The 23,728-nt window shown below is 32.6% G+C and overlaps 1 protein-coding gene across 17 annotated transcripts in view; it reads right to left on the bottom strand.

The window, feature by feature from the left end:
- LOC143255003 (neogenin-like) overlaps window positions 1–23,728 on the bottom strand; it is a 144,532-nt gene that overhangs the window by 37,377 nt on the left and 83,427 nt on the right. For 12 of the 17 annotated variants that reach the window (XR_013030405.1, XR_013030404.1, XM_076509974.1 and 9 more), the window contains exons 2-7: window positions 11,236–11,398; window positions 10,642–10,787; window positions 9,395–9,679; window positions 6,614–6,767; window positions 2,840–2,982; window positions 29–304 (exon numbers count right to left, since the gene is read on the bottom strand). Coding sequence is in view for 15 of the 17 variants with exons in the window: in XM_076509974.1 (XP_076366089.1) it covers window positions 29–304; window positions 2,840–2,982; window positions 6,614–6,767; window positions 9,395–9,679; window positions 10,642–10,787; window positions 11,236–11,398 (1,167 nt within the window). In the remaining 2 variants the exon portion in view is untranslated. Of the gene's footprint in view, window positions 1–28; window positions 305–2,839; window positions 2,983–6,613; window positions 6,768–9,394; window positions 9,680–10,641; window positions 10,788–11,235; window positions 11,399–12,203; window positions 12,363–22,678; window positions 22,842–23,728 lie in introns of those variants that run through there. The other 5 variants (XM_076509981.1, XM_076509984.1, XM_076509986.1 and 2 more) reach the window with 2 other exon arrangements.

Below are 23,728 nucleotides of genomic sequence, written 5' to 3'. Positions count from 1 at the left end.
ACATAGAAAAATATGCAATAATTTGTACCTGGGCTTAAGATTATAAGTTGAACAGATGCTTGCACATTTCCTGCAGGGTTTGTACCAATGCACTGATAAAGCCCCATGTCAGATCGCACTAGCCCAAGAATACGCAAATTGTACCCATTCACGATTTGAAAGTATTCACTCTGTATGATAACATCTCCATTTTTGATCCACTGAACAGTTGGTTCTGGCTTTCCATAGATTTTGCAATCAAATTCAATATCTTCTTTCTCATAGGCATATTTGTTCTGCGGTCGTTTTATAAAGCTAGGTGGAACTTTTTATGAAAAAAAAAAGAGAAGATAAAACACTTAAAGGCAGATGTGGGTAATTTATAGTAAAAAATTAAATAAATTTACATACTAAATGCTACACCTATAAATTTAATAGCTAAAGTGTTTCATTCTAAACTTTACAATGTATAAATCTCTTAAGATTTTTAACCATACATTATTATAATGTATCATGGCAATCCAACTAAAACAAACATTCAAAATATATAAACATATAATGTTATTTACCTCTAAAGCAACATAAAAAGCTATACATATATTAGCATAAGCAACACTCTTCACATCAATTTTTAACCATGCATTTTGTAAATGTTCCTTGATGAAATACAACCGAACAAATAATACTGTTTAACTTTCATTTTTCCATGATTTGATAATCAGATCTCATTAATAAACAGTTACAGGTTTGATGGCTCGTATTCTATGTCCCTGATAAAGATGATTTTGATAATATACACATACTGAATAGACAGTTCAGTGTTCTGTGATCTGTTTCTTGTTTGGAATTTTGTGTTATACTACATTGAGCCACAAGTTAAACCCATAAAAGCACACATTAGTTTAGAAATTTTACCAAGTAAATCCTTAGAAACAAGAAAGTGAAACTAAGATTGCAGAAATAAGACAAGAGTTCCCAAACATTCTCAGCACAAGGTTCCCACAGAATTTTCTGCATCCTGATTGAGGCTCCCTACTCAATTAATCCATAGATACTGTATACCTTGAAAATATTGCGTGTTTGTTAGGACCCCAATGATATTTTTTCTGCAATCCAAGTTTTGGAATCAGTATTCAGTTAAACCATCTGCCCACATAAAACAACAGTTTATATAGACACAAAACATACAGCTTTAATTGTAAAAGTAACCAAAGAACAACACTTTATATAGGTCAGAGGTCTAAAAACTGAGCTGCAGAATGCTCTCCATCTTGACCACCATAAGTATTTCTTTTTATTATTTGGAAAATTAACAACAACACAGTTAAGTTACATCTTTCCAGTTCCCCTAGTGTCTCAGCAGTATGTCTGCAAACTTACAACTCTAAAAACCGGGTTTCGATACTCGTGGTGGGCAGAGCACAGATAGCCCATTGTGTAGTTTTGTGCTTAATTCAAAACAACAACACCTTGCCAATTTATGATATCTAAAACCTGTAATTATCTATATTTTATTAATCAGAAATTTCAGATACTGGCCAAAAATGTAAATTTAAATTGATACATTATTACTTCAGTTGTCCACACAACACAGTTAGAACCAGGACAGTAATAATGTATTAATTTGAATATATTGAACATATTTCAATATATTGCATTTCTTAATTTACAGTTCATACAACCTCACATGTGGGCTAGTGGGTTTTTATAGTCCAAGATGTAATGATCTAAAACAAGTGAAAATCAATGTTTCTTCCTAGATGGTGTTTGAAACCAGGGTCACTATCTCATGCAAATGTTCCGGGTCAGATGATCTATCAGCCTACTGATATTTCAACTTGCTCTTCACCAAGTACAATTCTGTAAGTATATCTTAAGGCTCAAGTGTTCATCAACAGGATATAATTGCTTTTACTGTATGTATTTTATATATGAACAGGAACAAAGAAATAGTACAGACTGATGCTGTACAACTTAATCTTTTAATGTGTGATACAAGTTTGGTGGATTATAAGTCACTCAGATTTTTTGTAATAGCTCACAGAACTTTTTCTGACAGTTTTCAATAAGATAGTCACATTATTGAGAAAAAGAGTGACAAGCATACTAATTATATGTGCCTTACATAATTAATTCTTGAAAACCCACAATTACTAGTGATCCATGAGCAGCAAAGAAACATCCACAAAATCTCAGCCAACTTTTCATATGCTTTATTAGCTTTCTGGCCTGGCATGGTCAGGTGTTTAGGGAGCTTGATTCGTAATTTAACAGTCATGGATTCAAATTCCCATCACATTAAACATGTTTGCTCTTTTAGATGTGGGGGTGGGTTATGTGACAGTCAATCTTATTACTTATTGGCAAAGCAGTAGAACAAGCATTGCTAGTGGATGGTGATGTCTAGCTGCCTTTTCTCTAGTCTTACACTGCTAAATTAGGGATGGCTAGCACAGATAGCCCTTATGTAGCATTGCACGAAATTAAAAAAAGAAAACAAACATTATTAGCTTTCTCATAAATAGCTAGTGTGTCTAAAGCCAGCAAAAACATTAGAGTGTAGATTAAGTTAACTTCAACTTGTGCAATAAATTTTAAAATCAAGATAAATGTTTATAACACACAATACAGATTTTTATTTGGCTATCAGCTAAAACTAAGAGACTACATATTTTGGTAGTATAATCATCACACGTTGCTCCCATTTTTAAATTTCAAAAAGCAACACCAAATGACAAGATTTTCAAACAACATAATGTTTACCAGAGAAAGCTGAACCACTGGTATTGCAAAGTAATGAATTCACGTTTTATTGCCCAAGAGTTTGATATTGTCATAGCAGCTAGCTCTGAAAAATTACCTTGTGCTTCTACATTAGCACTTGCATCAACAGAGTCAACATGGTTTTCTGCACGGCACATATAAGTACCTCTGTCTTCTTCCTTGATGTTCTCAATATGAAGATTCCCAACGCCAACAGTTCGAAAACGACTACCCAAGAGACTATAAAAGAAAAACACAAGCATCATTGTTCTTTGCTGTTGACATCTATATAGAAAAAGTAGTGCAGATTGTCTCAGAACTGGTAATTTTTAAGAAAATATCACTATAGTAGCAGTGGTCTTCAGAGATAGCTACTAACAATTGAATCTTCAGATTGTCTTCTATAAAAAAATACTACAAAAACAACACCTTTAGCATGAAACATGTGATCAGATGTAGTTAGTTATTTTGCACAATCATTTCAGAAGTAGCCTAGTTTAGATGATCTTCAGGTAAGCGAGAAACTACTGAGTTTTTTAATATAATAGAAGTTGTAGTAAAATGTGTGTGATATTACATCATATTAAGTGAGGTAATAATTTAAATCATACAATAAGCTAGTAAAGAAAAAACTTGTGATGGTCAATTTAGCTCCTTGTAGCTCACTTGGTAGGCCTTTGGCTTCACAACATTATTTTGAGATAAGTCCTGGGCTTAAACTCCAGTTTGGTATTTTTGTTTGTAATTAATTTAATGTAATTTACTACTGACCTCGTTTTTCAAATGAGCTTTAAACTGCAGCATTAAGGCAGTAAATTTAAAATTGCTGCCAATCTCAAACAATTCATCCAACTGCTATCTATATAAATCTGGTGAATTGACAAGGTCCATTTGAGTTCTTCTTCTAAATTATATCAAAATTGGTTCAGCCAACTTCTCACAATAATTTGTGCCATCAGATATATAAATAATTAGTATTTTAAAAAGGGATAAGCACAGTTCTTAGCATTACTTAAATGTCTATTTAATCTGTTTTTACAATTTTTTTAAGTGCATTAAATTACTTTCAACGTAAACATTAATTTGTGCTATTGTCTGTCATAAGTGATGACAGTTTAAATGCTGCACAAATGATCTTTTATTAATGATTAAGAGAAATGTCAAATGTTAAAAACTGTTATATTTGTAATGAGGTTTATAACATGTAAATATGAATCAGCAGTGGCTAGTATTGGGATCTATTTCTAGGTCATGATTAAGCTAGAAATTTCCATTACAACTTAAATCGAGGTCAGACACCATGGTATAATGCATGAGATGATGAAGGCATTTCATATACTATAAAAAGACTTATATTTCATTATTGTGGTTCGTACCATTAAACAGGCCAGTTAAAACTTAACTTTTTACAATATTTAACCTTTCACTATGAGCTTTGTCCAAGGAACCAACCCCATAAGTATTGTGTACTTGTTATAGTTTTCATATTATAATTTTTAATAGAGTACCCATATTTTCATGAAATCTGTAAGATTATCATTAAAACATAACAAGGCTTTAGTACATACAACATCAGATACAACTAAGTTTTCAGATTTTTGGTTACACATTTGCTCGTACATTTTTTCTTTTCTAATGTTAATTGTCCCACTCGCAAAGTGATTTTGACTTTAAGATCAAAAATCCCTTTAGGGATCAGAAAATTGTTGAATTTCATTTGCAAACTCTCCTAATCTCCTAATAAAATCCAGATAAATATTAAATGTTTTTTTATCTGAAAACAACATTTTATCTATTATTTTCTCCACCTTACCTCTCAATGGGTTTGGTTGAATTGACCAACCTTGTAACCATCACTAAACATTATGAAATGAGACTTAAGTTATGTTTTTTTTTCTATAATGGTTACAAAATGTAACATGAAGCCACAAATGTTTATTCTAAATAGCTTAAATGTTATAACAATATATACCTACATGTATTTATTACCTTTTACTTTATTGACCTATCAGCTGTGTCTGACTAACATTACAGAAGCTACAATCATGATGCACGCATATCTCATGTTACCATATCCAAAAGCACAACACTGGCACTTACAAAGTGATCTGTTGTGACTTTGTTATAGTAGAAAAGTATTTTGTAAAAAAACAATCAAATTTTGGTTATATTACATATATATATATATATATATATCATTACTATTCATAAATAAATTTTTAATTTTCAGTTGTTATTCTTAAAACATAGAAAATTCAATAAAGAAATATAGGAAACACCAATATATACTACTTATGATTGTAAAGAAGTTGGTACTTGTTTGTCATTACTTGTATGCTAGCTAAACCTTGCCAAATCTCACATGTAAATGATGTAATTTCTTAGGCTTACTCACTCCCCTTTATTTTGGTCTAAAAAAACTGTTGTTTCACAAATAACTTTTTCTCACCCTACTGAAATTAGGAACAAAAACTTTATCTTGAAATATAGATACCTTGATTAGACTGATAAAATCATGTGGGGGAAAAATCTGATCTTTTGATTGGTTATAAACACATGATAGAGTGAAGCATCTATTTCCAATAATGGAAGAGGTGGATAGAGCAACTGTGTTTGATTTGCCAAACCAAAGCTGTATTCAATGTACCATGTGACACACAAAAATTGATATTTAGGATTTTTGTTTTAATATTTACTTTTAAACTAAGAATGTGTTTGTTTGTTTGTTTTGAATTTCGCACAAAGCTACTCGAGGGCTATCTGTGCTAGCCATCCCTAATTTAGCAGTGTAAGACTAGAGGGAAGGCAGCTAGTCATCACCACCCACCGCCAACTCTTGGGCTACTCTTTTACCAACGAATAGTGAGATTGACTGTCACATTATGACGCCCCCACGGCTGGGAGGGGAGCATGTTTAGCATGAGGGGGATGCAAACCCGCGACCCTCAGATTACGAGTCGCACGTCTTAACACGCTTGACCATGCCGGGCCCTTTAAACAAAGAAATTATCTCGTATAATGTCAAAATTAAATCACAATCTACAATTTGACACCAAACTCATTGACATACATATATAAAATAGTAGTTCAACAAAAGTCTACAAAAATGATGACATGCCCTTTGACTCTTGACCACATGAAAACCGATAGCAACAGGATTAATAGTTCTTAATTTTAGTCCTGTTAAAAGAGGGAAAATGTAAAGATGTATTTGCTCTAATTTTTGTCCATTACTTTCTTTCTGACTAAAAGCAATAAAGAGAAAGGAAAATATTTTTAATTATGCAACTTTTATGTACCCAGCACTTTGAATGCTAACTAAAATAAATTTAATTATTTTTTGAGGTAAGAAAGAGGGTGTAAATTATTAGATAACAAAAAATGAAATTTAAATTTGGTTTTTTAACTCTAATACTTAGCTTGTTAATAAAACAATACCACAATAATAAGCTCATTACAGCAAGAGCACACATCACTATTGGTATAGGCATCAATTAAAAACTTTCTGTGGATATATTCTTGTTTTTACATGCATACAAAACTTCTAAAGAAAAGAGAGAAGAATAGATGAATATTACACAGAACAAAATAGTTAATTTTTTTTCACAAACAACCAAACAAGAAACATTCCTTCATAAGTTATTCATATTAGAGGATAGAACTCAAAGATTTATTTTATTAAGATAAAAATGAAAGCTGTTTTTCAGTATAAAAAACGTAAGTCAAATAATTAGAAAATTTATAATAAGAATCTTGTGATAACATATCAGTTAAAGAGACAAAGTATTTATTTATTAGAAACTACCGAGGCATATGTCAAAGAGATATATCAAAATTCCAGCAAACCTATAAAAACAAAGCTGACACTTACGCCAAATCAATAGTGACCCCATTTTTTAGCCAATTTATCCGAGGTCGAGGGTTTCCATTAGATGCACATTCTAATGTTATATTATCTCCTTCTGTTGCAATAATATTCTTTGGAGTTGAAATAAACTTAGGAGGAGCTCTTTTGTTAGCTTCATCTACGTATGATAAGAAAAAGATATAATCAGATCTTAACAATGAAAAGCACAAGTCTGTAAGTTATTTTTTGTATTATCTTGAAATAAAAACAAACTGAAGTCATTTTTGTATCAGATGATTTTAACATTTATTCCTCGGGTGAAAACATACACATCACCTTAAAAATGACTAAACTTAGAGAGTTTTCCATTTATATAGAAAACTGGCCCTAAAGGCCTATCAGTTTCAGATAAGAAACACAGCATAAAAATATACACATCACTTTTCACTAAACAAAATAAATTGAACCTAATGTCTTATGACAAGTTTTGATATTAGAATGCATCAAAATGCAAAATAAGGAGAGATGAACAAGTATACATTTAAATCTATAAATAGCTTTTGTGCAAGTACATTACACATTCAGTAGATATTGATCTTACAAGTAAAGTGTGTTTGAACAAATGTATTATTTATTTACATAATTTCTTCTTGATGCTGAAGGAAAAGCTGAAGTGGGCTTTCACTTTTATTTTGGTTAAATGATTTTCTTAATTTTGAAATTTTCAATTATGTATAAAAACAATTGGTTTGGTGTGAAGTGTGAATGACATCTTCCTATCTGTAGGTAATGGATATTGATTTGAATAAAGATCAGATTCATTTCATATACATTTGTATATACATTCATATACAAATCAGATGCATTATTCACAAAAGATACCTATTACATCAAAAAAGAAGTTTTAGCTGATTGTTAGCTAATTATTTTTATGCCATGTAACTGTACCTTTTAAACATTATAGCAAATGCTCAGTAATACATCTGTACACAAAAAATAAACCATAGATAGCACATGTTAATATACAGTAGATATATATATATGGAACTAGTTATTTTGTGGTGTAAATGTGAAAGTATTGCAGGAAACAAATATTGTGACCACTTTTATTATCAACTTTGGAAATGTTTTGTTCAACAACACTTGCCAGAAGAGGTCATGACCCTATATACATGTGAAGTTTTGATCACTGGTTGGATGATTCACAAAATAATGTACATTGTTATTTTGTTAGGGGGAGGCATTTTTTCTTTTCATAAAAAAGAATAATACACTAACAAATCTGTGACAGAATACAGCATTCTGAAGTAAAAATTGCTACTTAAGTGTAAAATATTAAGACTGTTTGAACTGTTAGTGTATTTAAATATAGGTTATGTTTTTCACTGCAAATCTAGAAGATAAAATCAAACCAAGTACATAACATACAAAAGTATTAACAAAAACATTAGTATAATTTGTATAAATGTAATCACTAAAGGAAGGAACAGGAGATGTGTACATGACCCATGGTGAAACTTGATGTTTAAAGAAACAAAAATAATGCTTATATTGGATTTCAGATGGACTCTTTTTACTACAATCATAAAACAACATAGGCAAAGACCAGTAAGACATTAGTTATGCTCAAAGCAATGGTTCTCAACACTTCTTCTTGGTGGACTCTTTCAGGAACTAAATACAATTCTATGGAATCCCAAAGGTCTTATGTTTTTCATGTTGATTCTATAATGTGTAAAAGTATCTGTAATGCAAGTAAGTTGATGGAAGTTTCAAATAAAACATTATTTTCATTTAAGTAAACATTAGTATTATTTCTAGGCCCGTAGAGATTAGCAAACTACCGGCTGAGAACTGTGAACTTTGAAGGTCGTAATGACAGACAGTTGGATTGTATAACCAGTAAAATGTGCTGACAATTTCTTTTATACTGAATGTATGCTATTGTTTTAATGAAGTAAAATTATAGAAAATAAATTAATTTTGAAAACTCATTCCTATTTATTGGAAAGAACATTTACATGATAGTATACAACTAGTTACATTAGATGTTCCCAAATCTGATCTTTGAACTTGTTTGACCAATTTATGCCATTTTTTGTAAATAATGAACATATTTCTAACATACAAACAAAATATTTTATGTATCATTACAAGACAGCATGCTTAAATAATGGTTTATATATATCTGTATATATCTCTACTGATCAGGAAAAAATTTCCACTTTGATGACAAGGTAAAGAAATGAATTAATGAAGATGTTAATTGGTAAACTGATAATTTCATGGTGGACATAGGATAATGAATAACTTCACACATATATATATCATTTTAAACTATTTTCTGATAAGGTTTGACAAGTCGTGTTGAGTGTCTGTTGACCTGATGAGAAGTTTTGACACAAGAGGGTGAGAAAGTGTGAACAAGACTGAGAATGGGCTGTTAGGGTCTTGAGCACTGATCCTGCCTTTGACCATTAAATACATGTATGGAGTCCATGTAGACTCCACTCAGTTCTTTATGGTTTCCAACCTGTTAAGTCTTAAGTAAGATTTATTTCCCATGGTGAGGCTTAATACAAAAGATGTTTTTTTTTTTAAATTGTTAAATATGTTATTTCCTATTTACAATGGTTGGGAACTAAAACAAATGTAAATATTGACTATTGAAAAGTTAATTTAAAGAGCACCAATAAGTGGGTAAACAACAAATGTCCAAGTAACAAATGTTACCAAATTGAACATGTTAAAAAATCAGGTCAGTCTGAAGCTTACAAGTCATGAAGTTAAGTACTTTCATCTTACCATGATTCAAGTTTACTGTCAATCTTCCACTGGAGCTAACTTGGAACTTATCAACATTAGAAGCATTGCATTTGTAAATGCCAGCATCTGAGGTTTGCACTATGTCAATTTCTAAAGCACCACTTGGAAGAATTAGCATGCGTGTAAGATCTAACACTAGTGGTTGTTCGTCTTTAAACCAAGTGATTTCAGGTACTGGAATACCTTGAATAGTACAAGGAAAGTATGCAGTCTGACCTGGGTATACAGTGACATCTTGTGGTTCTTCTTCAAACCTGAGTAAAGCTGAAACAATTTAAAACTTACACTCCGTATGTATGAAATCATCCTTGTAATTAAACTCATAGTTTCTCTGGCCAATTACTTTTCATTACTTCTCTAACTCAACCACAAATTTTATGTATGTGTGTACTCACCAAGGTAAAAAACAAAATTATGTGTAACTAATGAATATCCCAAAATGCAAATTACTGAACATTAAATATTGAACATGTTTATACAACTTAACATGAATTTTAACTCTAAGATAGCCTATAATTAATTTAAAGCTTGATATTGAATACCCTAAAATAAAAACATACTCTTAGTTTTTGGGTTCAAGTATATGAAAAACCTATTTTTACACAGAAGGTAAAATTACTGATAAGTTTATATCACCAACAGATTCATTTTTACAAAATCCTTTTTTTTCTAAGAATCATACTTATCAGGATTTTGTTGCACTTGAAATATGTAGCATGAGTATTTGAAAAACAATGAAAATTAGGGAGAAGTCTGAATACATTCAACAAATCAGATTACCTTAAAATCAGTTATTACATTTAGTATTTAATAGAAAGAGAGAAAGCAAATAAATATTTAATTTGTACTGTATGTACACATTTAATGCCAAGCAGCAAATTTCTTGTATTAAGCTTTGACTGAAGAGTTCCTATCACAAATATATACATCTCAGTTTTTACTGTTCATTTAGCTTTTGTTAATAGTTTTAATATTTATAAAGTGATATAGTGTTAAAAATGTAATCAAACATTAAATATCATGATGATATCTTTATTGTCCTAAATTAACATGTAAATATCTTTAGATAGCAACACAACAGAAGTCTTGAAACTCAAAGTTATTTTGTACAACACATGCAATATATAGTAAATACATATGATCATTAAAGTTAACTATACAATTTACAATATATTTATATAATACAGTACAAGACAAAGCATTATGGTCAGACTAGCCACACTTACATGCTACTTGTAATTTTGCTGAACGGCTAACAATTGTTCCAAGATTATCAATTGTTGCCATACACTGGTAAATACCTTCATCTGGATGTTCTGTTCTAGTATGATGGACATTACTGAAGTACAGTGAACCATTTGGTAACAATGACCTATCAACAGAACAGATAAACTAGTTGAATTATGGATAATTTATATCATAACAGCTGAAAACAAGCACTGCAATAAGAGATGGTTGAAAAATCAAACCTACATGGTGCATAACAGAAAAAAAACCATATGAATAGACAAAGGGTATGCAGCAGGAGTAATCTTACATCATAAGATGCTTTGATATATATAAGAAAACATACTTTATAAGTATTACTGTATCTAAACACTCCCCCCTCTCTCTATATATATATATTTCAGCACAGGGATTTCAAATACAAAACAACCATCTTATCATTAATATATTTCTGCCTGTGCCCTTGAAAACCTGCATGAGGTTTCAACTTCTATTCAAGAACCAGCCTTTTCAACACACTTGAAATGGTAGTAACAACAAATGCAAATGGAATTTTGTGAATAATGTAAATTAATGTACACCAGTTACAGTACCTTCTTGAATCTTCAATAAATTTCAATACTTTTCCTTCCTTCTTCCAATCTATCTTAGGCTTCCCTTCTACTCCACAGTTCAACAGTGCTGAGCTGTTTTTCACTACAACAGAATCAGATGGCTCAATGGTGAAGTCAAAAGCTGTGAAATCTGCTGTATCACCTGAAATACACGAAATACAATCTTAGAAGTTACACACATAACAGATTATTAACCTATACATGATCACCTATGAATGGTCATATTTCATGAATTTGTTTCAGCACTATTGGTTTCTCTCTGCATTTGCATCCTATAATCTTCAAGGTTGCTGATACTATTATATTTTTATCCCTTTTCATGTATCCATTGAAGATCCAAGACATTATACTGTTTAGCATAATAATAACATGTTTCCTTGAAAGCTTTACAAGTTGTGAATATTCCAAATAACATGTGTATATCTAGTTTATACGTTTGTTTTGGAATTAAATCAGAAGAAAATAACTTTCTTCTGAACATAATTATAGAGGAACTTTATTTCAACCAATGTTTTATCATTGTGGCTTCATTGCAACACAACATAATGTTTTGGGACAAGGGATCTATTGATCCATCTTGACTGTCCCATATTTTAAACTAAAACTATTAAATAAGTTTAAAAAGTAAATATTACAGCCAGCCCTTATCATTCATAATAATTATTAAGCTTTCTCTTAAACTCTCTCACATTTACTGCTTCCACAACATTTGAATGCAACCATTCCAAAGGCCAACCATCCTGTTAAAAAACCAAAAACTTTTTGTTGAAGATGACTCCAACCACGCCAAAATTTATATCTTTGTCCCCTAGTCCTACTATTCTCACTATTAAATACAAAATAGACGCTGCATCAACACTATCAATTCCCATTGCTGTCATAAACACCTCAATCAGATCCTCTTTAACTCTTCTTTTCTCAAGATAAACAATTTCAAAGATCCTAACCTCTCCTACTATGATAACCCATCTAACCCAGGAACAATTCTTGTAACCATCTCCGAATAATTTTCAACAGTTCAAAGTTATTCCTAAATTAAGGAGCTCAAGACTGAACACGATACTGTAGATGGACAGTAGTAGTACGGGTTAATTCTTTCCCTCCGTGTCTCATTGTATAAAGAACTTTTCAATCTAGACCTATGAGTAATAGTTATATTCAGTTTGTCAATAATTATTTACTTTAATTTTTAAGATAATAAAACAAATATTATTATTTGGAATGAAATGTGAAATGTGTGAAATAAAAAAAAATATATAAAATATACTTTGTTTGTATTACAGAAAACAAGTCACATTGTAAATTATTGATTTTATTATGTCTTTGTAAAAAAATGTTTTTTTACTGGTGTATTTATTAGTAACCTATGCGATTACCTGCGCCTGATTATTAATTTATAATTGTGATATTATCTAGCCCCCGCTAGTACAGCGGTATGTCTCCGGATTTACAACACTAAAATCAGGGGTTCGATTCCCCTCGGTGGGCTGAGTAGATAGCCTTTGTGGCTTTGCTAAAAGAAAAACACACAAAACACAGGTATTATCTAATTGTAAAAAAGGGAGAAAAAAAAGAATACTTATCAATTAGTAAACTTGGATGATCGTATAGGCTATTAAACCTGACAGCGACCGATATCGGATTGTCGCGACCTTAGTGGAAAACTTAATTATTTTTAAGTAAGATCCACAGTGATCAGTGGTGAGTCCGAAAGCTTATTACGCTAAAAACCGAGTTTGATATCTATGATGGGCACAACACAGATAGCCCGCTGTGTTGTTTTGCGCTTAGCAACAACGACACAAAAAGAACCATTACAGACCTATGACTTTGTAAGGAATTAAGAAAAACGTAACGGTAAATTAGCTAACGAAACTCTCGAAAATGTTAACAACATAATGTAGTTCCTAAATAATTTAAATAATCTATCTACACGTCAAGACGTCAAAGACTAACGCAGAAACTTAGAAATCTATTCTTCAAGATAAAGATTAAGTATCACCATATAAATAAATACAGATCTATGTCCTAAGATGGGAAGTGTAACAACAAACATAGACTCATCATAATAGGCACAGTTATTCAGGCTTCATATAAAAAAACTGATGCACGTACTACAGAAATTCACTCATCGATTTTCGAAGCAAGAAATATCCAAAAGTAAAAACACACCTAAACACACTATAATCAATTTAAGTAATCAACCATTAACAGGACTTGAAGAACGTGTACTCCCATACACCCATACAAATAACACAATAACATATAGATTTAGTTGAAATATAGAGCACACAGTTTACAGCCTATCAGAAGAATTCAAAATAAAATGCAGAAAGAAACTCAACAAGCCAGAAAGCCATGAAAATAAACCTCTCTTTTATATCATTCCATCAAATAACGTTGTCCTCAGGAACTCGGAGAAAGAAAACATCATAACAATTCTACCAGCAGCCAAAGGGAATGACACTATAATCAGGTACTATGAGGGTTCTTCCATCAAACATCAAACTCTATTTAAAGATGGCCACTACGTAAAACCAAGTCCAATCCATTTGTTAACACAGAGAATAAAATTAGATATTCCCGAAAACCATCATAAATAGGTTGAAATACAATAAGTTAAACAACTAACCGTACACAACAGTTCCATTTCATACATTCATAGCTGGGTGTCCATCGGGTTCGTGCTCCAAGGAGTCCCAAAGTAAACTGAGCTGTTTTTTGTTCAAATTTTTACATAAGTGTCTTTATTTTAAGGCATCTAATTTTTTTTAATCAAGTTTTATAATTTAACTAAGTTTGGAAATTATCAGTCTGTGGATATTAAAAGAATTATAATATTTCTACTCTTACATTTTTATTGTGATTAAATTTGGTTATCTTGATAAAAGTTAAATAATATTAACATTTTATTTTGTTTTTGTTTTTTAACTGTAATTCTACACAAGGGCTAGCTTTGTTGCGCCAGACATTCAGCTTTATGAGTTATCAGGCTTACCGATTAGCCACAGGGGCTTATTATTTTATAAATTTTTATTTATCGTTTTTGGTAAAAAATATATTTAAGCTCTCTATTAGAGAATGCGTTTACTTCTTTCATTGTTTTCTTTCTAACATTTATTTCGTTCATTTTGTCGTTTTCAATGTATTGCTTCTCACAAGGATGTGTTTTCTTATTAATTTTGTTGATGATAAAGGTCGAAATTTAAAAGGTTTATGGTGAAGTTCTGGAGGCCTAGGAACTCACGCCTGGTTCATCTGATGCTGAATGGTTTGTCTAAAATTCACAAACAAGATTACCCATTTCTAATTCATTGTTAATGGCAGATATTCAGCATGCCATCCTAAGCTAGATATTCAGTAAATATAAAATCTCCATTAATAGGTAAGAAATATGAAAGTAACCATGATAACCTCACAATACACAAGGATCAATTTTGGCAATTCCACCTCTTTACTAAGCTCTAACCACTAACATACTACACACACTCCGCCAGAAGACTGAAAATGATAGAACTCTTAAAAACTGAATAAACTAACAATTTGCACAATCATAGAACTCATAGCATCATGTACCAACACAAGCTACTTCCAAACTGAACATATATACAACCAAAAACAATAAGGCTTACTAGCTTTGGACGCACCTTAGCACCAGATAAGCAACCTTTCTATGGAACATTTCAAATTCAACAGCTTCAAAACAGCCACTCTATGTCAAAATATGTGTCCCATAAATACTAATGACACACACACATGTAAACTACAGATAAGACTGACGAGAATGAGGGGTCCCCACATTCCAGCGGATAATACAACAACCTTCTTATGAGGAAAATACAGAATCACGTCTTTGACGCTATCAACAACTAAACAGTTCTTTCCAGAACACTCCGAAAGAGGGTGGTAGATTAGTAAGTCGAAGCTGTATATAGTAATTAGTATCCAGTTGTAGATAAGTTACTGATTAATAAACAGATTCATGCGATTATATAGGCTAGTAACCATGACAACCTGTTATTCCGTGTTATAAAAATGCCTTGTTATTTAGTTTTTGATGGTTAGGGCGCTCAGTTCACAACGTACGAATTGCGGGATAGAAACCCGTCTCTAAGCATGCTCTTCCTTTTGAGCGGTGGAGACGCTATAATGTTATGGTCCATGCGGTGGCACCACATGGATAACCCATTTTGCTGCGTTGCGCTTAAGTAAAAAAAACAAACAAAAATATTAAAGTTAGCATCTCTGGGATGATTTTACATCATGAAAAAGTATGTAAGATTTTTTTATTGTACATCAGTTCCTATTTTCAAGTGACAAGTGTTTTAATTGTACATCTGTTCCTATTTACAAGTGACAAGTTTTGTAATTGTTTATCAGTTCCTATTTTCAAGTGACGACAAGTTTTTATAATTCTACATCTGTTCCAATTTGCAAGTAACGACAAGTTTTTTAATTATACATCTGTTCCTCTTTTCAACGAGGGGGTGTAGCTCAGTGGTAGAGCATTCGACTGCAGATCGAGAGGTCCCGAGCGCCCCCTATGTGTACCTTTTGCCCCCCAGTGGCTCAGCGGTATGTCTGCGGACTTGCAACGCTAAAACCGGGTTTCGATACCCGTGGTGGGCAGAGCACAGATAGTCCATTGAGTAGCTTTGTGCTTAATTAAAAAAAAAAAACAAATCCTCTTTTCAAAAGACGACAAGTATTTTAATTGCACATCTGTTCCTATTTTCAAGAGACGACAAGTTTTTTAATTGTACATCTGTTCCTATTTTCAAGAGACGACAAATTTTTTAATTGTACATCTCTTCCTATTTGCAAGTAACGACAAGTTTTTAAATTGTACATCTGTTCCTTTTTCAAAAGACAAGTTTTTTAACTGTACATCTGTTCCTATTTTAAAGTGACGACAAGTTTTGATTGACAACCACAATTTTGTTTTTGTTACTCTTATACAGCGGAGTTTGAGAAGCACGTGCGCAAGAGCGAAGGTTCCTTTTTTTCTTTCTTTCCTGGAAGCTGTCCCCTTTGTGATTATGCTGTTTATGGACGGATAAGTAACACGACACTCATTCCAAAGGACCCCTCATGGCAAGAATCTATCCGTCATGGTTTTCCCATCATCCCTCGTTATCATAATTGAAGCTTCACAGGCCACGAGTATTCTCATTAAGTGCGAGACTAGATGTCGCTCTTGTAGTGAAACCTAGCTGCCCAATACTGTTAAGAATTTTAAAAGTCTATTTATTTGATATTTTTTATCAGCTTGAGAAATAATAATAATATCTTACGTGTGGAAAGAGCAGTAATACAACTTTTTAAAAATCAGATTTTAATCTACAATTAATAATACTTTATTTATTTAATTAAACTATACTGGTATTTACGATTTTGTTTTCACTTTAATTCAACTGTCGGCAGTACAATTGTTGTTTTGAATTAAGCACAAAGCTACACAATGGGCTATCTGTGCTCTGCCCACCACGGGTATCGAAACCCGTATTTCAGAGTTGTAAGTTTGCAGACATACTGCTGAGCCACTAGGGGGGGGGCTGCCAGTACAGTACATGTCTGAAAAAAGAAAGAAAAAATCTTAAACATATACATTTACAAGCAATATAAATACATACAGATGTATGTTAGATTAAGACTAAAAACCAATATAAATATATACAGATGTATGCTAGCTTGAAACTGGGTATTAAGTTATCATGCTTAACTTCATACAGAAATTTCACGAAAATTAAGTAAATATTTTCAGCTTGGTGTATTTACCATTACGCTCTAACACTTTCTTCATACACGTGTTGTAAACGTCGTTAATAAATACAATTATATCATTTTGCATTTTATCTAGGCCCGGCATGGCCACTTGGGTTAAGGCGTTCGACTCGTAATTCGCGGGTTCGAATCCCTGTCGCACCAAACATGCTTGCACTTTCAGCCGTGGGGGCGTTATAATGTGACGGTCAATTCCACTATTTATTAGCAAAAGAGTAGCTCAAGAGTTGGCGGTGGGTGCTGATGACTAGCTGTCTTTTCTCTAGTCTTACACTGCTAAATTATGGACTGCTAGCGCAGATAGCCCTCGTGTAGTTTTGCGCGAAATTCAAAAACAAAATAAGCATTTTATCTGAGGCCGCAATGACAAAACATTCCTGAATTAGTTCCTGGCCCGGCATGGCCAAGCGTGTTAAGGCGTGCGACTCGTAATATGAGGGTCGCGGGTTCGCATCCCCGTCGCGCAAAACATGCTCGCCCTCCCAGCCGTGGGGGCGTTATAATGTGACGGTCAATCCCACTATTTGTTGGTAAAAGAGTAGCCCAAGAGTTGGCGGTGGGTGGTGATGACTAGCTGCCTTTCCTCTCGTCTTACACTGCTAAATTAGGGACGGCTAGCACAGATAGCCCTCGAGTACCTTTGTGCGAAATTAAAACAACAACAACAACAACAACTGAATTAGTTTATGAATATAACGGTTTGGTTGTTGCTAAGCGCAAAGTTCTTAAGTGGTTTTAGCATGGTAAACCTGCAGACGTATCGGTGAGCCTCTGGGGACACGAGTATATCAGAAGAATACTGATTTTTTTCACCCAGTGACGTAAAAAACAAACAAACTTTATAAATTAAGTAAGAGTACTAACACAGAAAAAAAATTGTTTCTACCGATTAATTTCATTAGTTTCTACACTAATGGAATAACAATAAATTTAAAACGTACTAGGTATTCTATGCGCCATCCGACGTTAAATAGACCACAAACTAATCTTTGGAGCCATTTATTTAAGCTCTTTTAGTCCTTTAATTGGTCAACGACGAGTTTAAGGACTTAATCGCTAAAACTCCGAGGTTCGACTTCCCACGGTAGAAAAGCCTATTTGCGCTAAACAATGATTCATTAAAAATGTGTAGAATTATTAACGTAGTCTGAAAAGATCCTTACTGAATAAATTATATGTCTACGTTTGTATTTTCACTGTATAGATGCATACATGTATAGATGTTTGACGAGCCAGGAATATATTGTTTAACGCTACAAGACTTCCTAACCCAACCTTGGAAATCTTGTATCTCTTACTAATCACTTAAAAATATTTTAAAGTTCCGTCCATTTTTGTTATTTATACATTACATAATAATTCCCTCAATATCTGCCCATCAGTGGCACAGTGGTACGCTCACGGATTTATACCGCTAGAAACCGGGTTTCGATAACCCCAGGTGGGCAGAGCACAGATAGCCCTTTGTGCTTAATAACAAAGAACAATGAGAACAACCTTCAATATTTAACAGGGAGATTTACTTATTTTGTTTTAAAATTTTTGCGAAAGCTGCACAGGGGCTATATATGCACAGCCATTCATAATTTAGAACTGTCGCACAAGATGAAAGGCAGTTATGCAATAATACCCACCGCTAACTTGATCGTCGCTCTTATAACATAACGGAACGCGAACCATGAACCCTATGGTTCACAGTTCGGACAAGTTGAGATGAGATGCACGAAAATTAAAGCATGCGATACAGATAAATTTCATTATTTTTTTAAAACTAAAAGATGGTTCAGACAGAAGATTGTAAACATCTCTTCGTAAGAGAAGTAAACTAGTTTTGTCACCAAAAAAAGCTCCACCTGGAACGTTTAAACCTTTAAAGGATTATTTTTATAAGGATACATCAGAGCCAATCAGTAATATATCTACTCAAAAGGGCTATATACATAAACAAGTAATGCAAACAGAAAGTAATCGTGACAATTTAAACATTAAAACTTGTAGGATTAAAAATACATTCTACTTCAGACGGTAAATTTCGATGATATGTTAAAATCTTACAGGTATCATAATTTAGCGCCATGATAAACGAATGATGAGGCTAGTAATGCAGTAGTTGAAAGTAGAGCTATTAAACGAGAGTAAAGTTTTCTAACCATACGAAATGATCATGATAAATACAGAAGCTCGAAGAATCACGGTCTAAGTCATCTGTATATTGATAATAAAGTGAAAACCTACATCATTTATATACTGACGGCAGTCACAACTTAAACCATTTGCATACTAATAGTAATGTGGAAACCTACACCATCTATATACTGACAATAGTCACAATCTAAACCATCTGCATATTGATAGTAATGTGAAAACCTAAACCATCTATATACTGACAGCAGTCACAACTTAAACCATCTTGAAAACCTAAACTATCTATACACTGAAAGTAGTCACAATCTAAACCATTTGTATAGTGACAGTAGTCACAACCTAAACCATCTGTATGGTGACAGTTCAGTCATAATCTAAACCACCTACATATTGATAGTAATTACACATTTTGATAAGGTGGATTAGGTAGGGCAGTGTAACTAGTTGTAGGTACTATTTACACAAGTGGTTCATAAAAAGAACTCACAACAGTATATTTAAAACAGTATTTGAGGAAACTTGGCGAATCATGTGGAGCACACTAAAGTTCAATATAACACCTCGTATGGCTTTAATATGTAGGGCCATGACTTTCATTATAATAATGATAGAATAGAAGTTTTTGAGGGAATAATTATTATACCAGGGTGACTTTAAAGACTATATATACATCATGGCACAAAGAGTTGAGTCTAAGTGCTTATAAATATATATAAACACACATACATGTTGGGTAATGCAATTCACATGTTATCAGTTTGTAAAAATTCATACTCTTCACAAACTCTTGTTTTTTACACAAGTGTTACTTATATTTGGAATCTAACTCTTATTTATTGAGCGATGAAGGCAGTACGTAAAGGAAGAGATGCTGAACACGTGGAAACCAACGTTTCAGCGAATTTATATCTCCCAGTTTTTGTATGATCCGTAGCTTGAACACATTTTCTAAATCACAAGAATTACGAGATCTTAAACAGGTGAATGTCGCTATAGTGGAAAGTGCATTAAGAAACAAAGCTTCGTGTGAGTTCAGAGTTTCGTCAATACGTTCTTTTATCCACATTTACGAAAGTGAATAAAAAAGAAATTAAAATACGTAATTAATCACATCCAGTCTCGAATTTTCTCATGCGCAACAATAGAACCATTGAGAGGCCCGGCACGACCAGGTAGTTAAAGCATTTAAATCGTAATCTGAGGGTCGCGGGTTCAAATCCCCGTCCTACCAAACATGCTTGCTCTTTCAGCTCTGGGAGCGTTGTAATGTTATGATCAATCCTATTATTCATTGGTAAAAGAGTAGCCCAAGAGTTAGCGGCGGGTGGTGATGACTAGCCCCTTTCTTCTAGTCTTGCACTGCTAAATTAGGAACGGCTAGTGCAGATAGTCCTTGTGTAGCTTTTCGCGAAATAAAAAACAAACATACAAACAAAAAACAAACCATTAAGTTCAAGAGAACTACTTCCCTGGACGACAAAGCTGTTAATTTACTGTTCACTGAATCTACTATTTTCAATGACGTTTTTAACTCCAACATATTTTCCCTCTGTTTAGAATTCTCCATTGAACTTGTTATTAACTTGCTACTAAATTGCAAAAGAACGAATAAGCGAGAGAAGTCATGAGTCATCTACTCAGTCTGGCAAAATACCATCGATCGGAGGAATTAGAACATGCAAAACCCTAATACATAAACAACTGTGATGGCTCTTGGGGTAGCTAAATTCGCTTATGTTTCGCACGAGAAAGAGCTTTTATTTTACGAGTTGGCGTTAAAATATTGAGGTGATGATCGGAAACTGTTGGTTTTCACTTCAAAGCTAAACCCCCTTTGTTCGGTTGTACCCGCAACACGGGATCGAGGATACGTTATAATAACGGTTATATGGTAATACAAAGCTTTATCCAGACAACGAATTACTTTTTCAAGTCGGCTGAAAGCGGATATTTTAACACGACAGAATGTCCAGTAAACCAAGGAACCACAAATGTAATACATTTAAGTAGCTATTGAATCTTTCTAAACTTATCTTGTTGTGATGCAAACGTTTAATAACAATGGTCTAATAAGGATGGGAAGGGTCATGAATATACGGACCTACTGACATTTTATTTGACAACATAAGTCGGTTTTAAGTTTGATCTTCTTTTTATGTATAAAATTTTCATGATAATGTAATCTTGAATATAACATATCATTGAAAAACTGAAGGTGTTGAATCCCCCCACTTTTTGTAATGCTTCCTCTGACATCTCTTCTTCGTCACATACACACCTGTTAACGCTTGCATGCTTCAAAGCCAGATAGATATGACAATATTATTTAAGAACCTCTCTCTTATTGGATAATCCTCGGCTCGTCACTCTAGAATGTTTCATCATATTTACATTAGGATTAGATTAACAGACTAAATGTACCAAACCGTGAGATGAGGAAGCTAGATAAATATCGTTAAAAACGTGCATTCGACAATTCGAGGAAAGTCGTGAAGAAAAAACTAATTTCGCGGGTTCAAATCATTGTCACACCAAACGTGCTCGCCTTTTCAGCCGAGGGGGTATTATAATGTAATGGCCAATCCTACTATTCGTTGGTAAAAGAGTAGTCCAAGAGTTGGCTGTGGGTTATGATGACTAGCTGTTTTCCTTCTAGTCTTTCATTGCTAAATTAGGGAAGGCCATCGCAGATAGCCCTCGTGTAGCTTTGTGCAAAATTCATAACAAACTAAACAACCACTCAGAAAATACATACCACAAACATTTTGTAACGAAACTGAAACTAATGAAGTAATCAACGAAATCTAATATATAATAGTGATTAAATTTTTAAACTAGTTGTTAAAAAGCTATAAAGTTAATAATTCGATAGGCTACATCCTGAAACATTTTAAGATTTTTTTAAATAACAAAATCCACATGTTAGACTGCTACGTGAGAATAAAAATTGAGTTACTTGCTCATGTTGTACAAGCAGTATTATAATCTACAACCTTGCTTTATGTTTTTTACAACATTTATAATGTTCTGTGAGATATCAAACGCAAACTGGTCAATAAAGTAAGGGAACTAATTCAATTTATTAAAGAAATAAAATTCCAGAGAGTATAATAAAAACTCTGAATTCTAACAAAATGTTACAAAAGTTGTAGAAAATGTTATCAAATGACCATTTAATGAGATTTTGTAGTTGAGAAAAGTACACATATCAAGATTATATACGAAAGACAAAGATCAAAAAAGGGAAATGAGATAAAATTATCCAGAATAATTATGTTATGTTATGGGATATACAGATGGCAAAGTATATTGATGTTTTGTTTAATCATTTCCACCTGTTGTGAATGAAAGAAGTTTAATATATTTTTTTTATATTTGTACATAACTTTATTACTGCTATACAATATTATAAACTAAACAACATTAAACATTGAGGCAACTTTAATAAGATCTTAAACTAATTCATTCTTCAGCCATCAGGATCTATACCCACGCAAGTAGTTTGTACACGTCACAGAATGGTCGAGAAATAACGAACATATTTTAATTGCTGTCTTGAGCGACGATTTCGGTTCCAGATGGCACAGAAACTGGATATTGAACGACATATGAGACTTTGAAGTACACATTAAGGGAACATCTGGCTAACAGGATTTCTGCTTCGAAGTAAACAAATGATTTGGAATTAAGAAAATAATATTGGTCAAAAGAAGCAAGAAAAAGTTGTTAAAACAACCTATTTTAAACCACATTTTTTACATTAATTTTATTTAAAAGTTTTATTCTTAGATGATACTTATTTGATACAAGTTCTGGGTGCACATATTTGACTTATAAAACCATAATGGGCTATATAAACTTGTTCAATTGCATTATCGGTGCACTATTAATGATGCAGCATATCTGACTAATATTTTATATTGGTGCTGTGTAGGCACTGATTTATACCCTTTACTTCACGATGTGGTCGATATTTACAATGATGTTTTAAATTAATACCTAACTAACCATTATAATGGTGCTTCAAATTAATACCTGATCAATCTTTATAATGGTGCTTCAAATTAATACCTGACCAATCATTATAATGGTGCTTCAAATTAATATCTGACTGATATTTATAATGGTGTTTTAAATTAATACCTGACCAATCTTTATAATGGTACTTCAAAGTAATACCTGACCAATCTTTATGATGGTACTTCAAATTAATACCTAACCAATCTTTATAATGGTGCTTCAACTTCATATTGGATGATAAATAACAATGGTGTTTTAAACTGTTCTTTGTTGCACATAATTATCTAAAATATTTTCAAATGAGCACAGAACTAGCTCAGAGATATTACGAAGTTACTGGTAGACACATCTATAAAATAAAAAATAAGAAAAAACACCTTTGATAATAAATGCTGAAATATGTTATACAATAAAAAATTTAATGCCATTTTTTATATTCGATAGAGAAGAGATATTTTTTGAATATTGAATATTCAGGTATAACACCTTGTCAACACACTTCGGTTTAACTTACCTGTTATCT

Source organism: Tachypleus tridentatus, chromosome 7, assembly GCF_004210375.1.
Source record: "Tachypleus tridentatus isolate NWPU-2018 chromosome 7, ASM421037v1, whole genome shotgun sequence".
NCBI lineage: Eukaryota > Metazoa > Arthropoda > Merostomata > Xiphosura > Limulidae > Tachypleus > Tachypleus tridentatus.
This window is presented reverse-complemented; position numbering and strand designations above follow the sequence as displayed.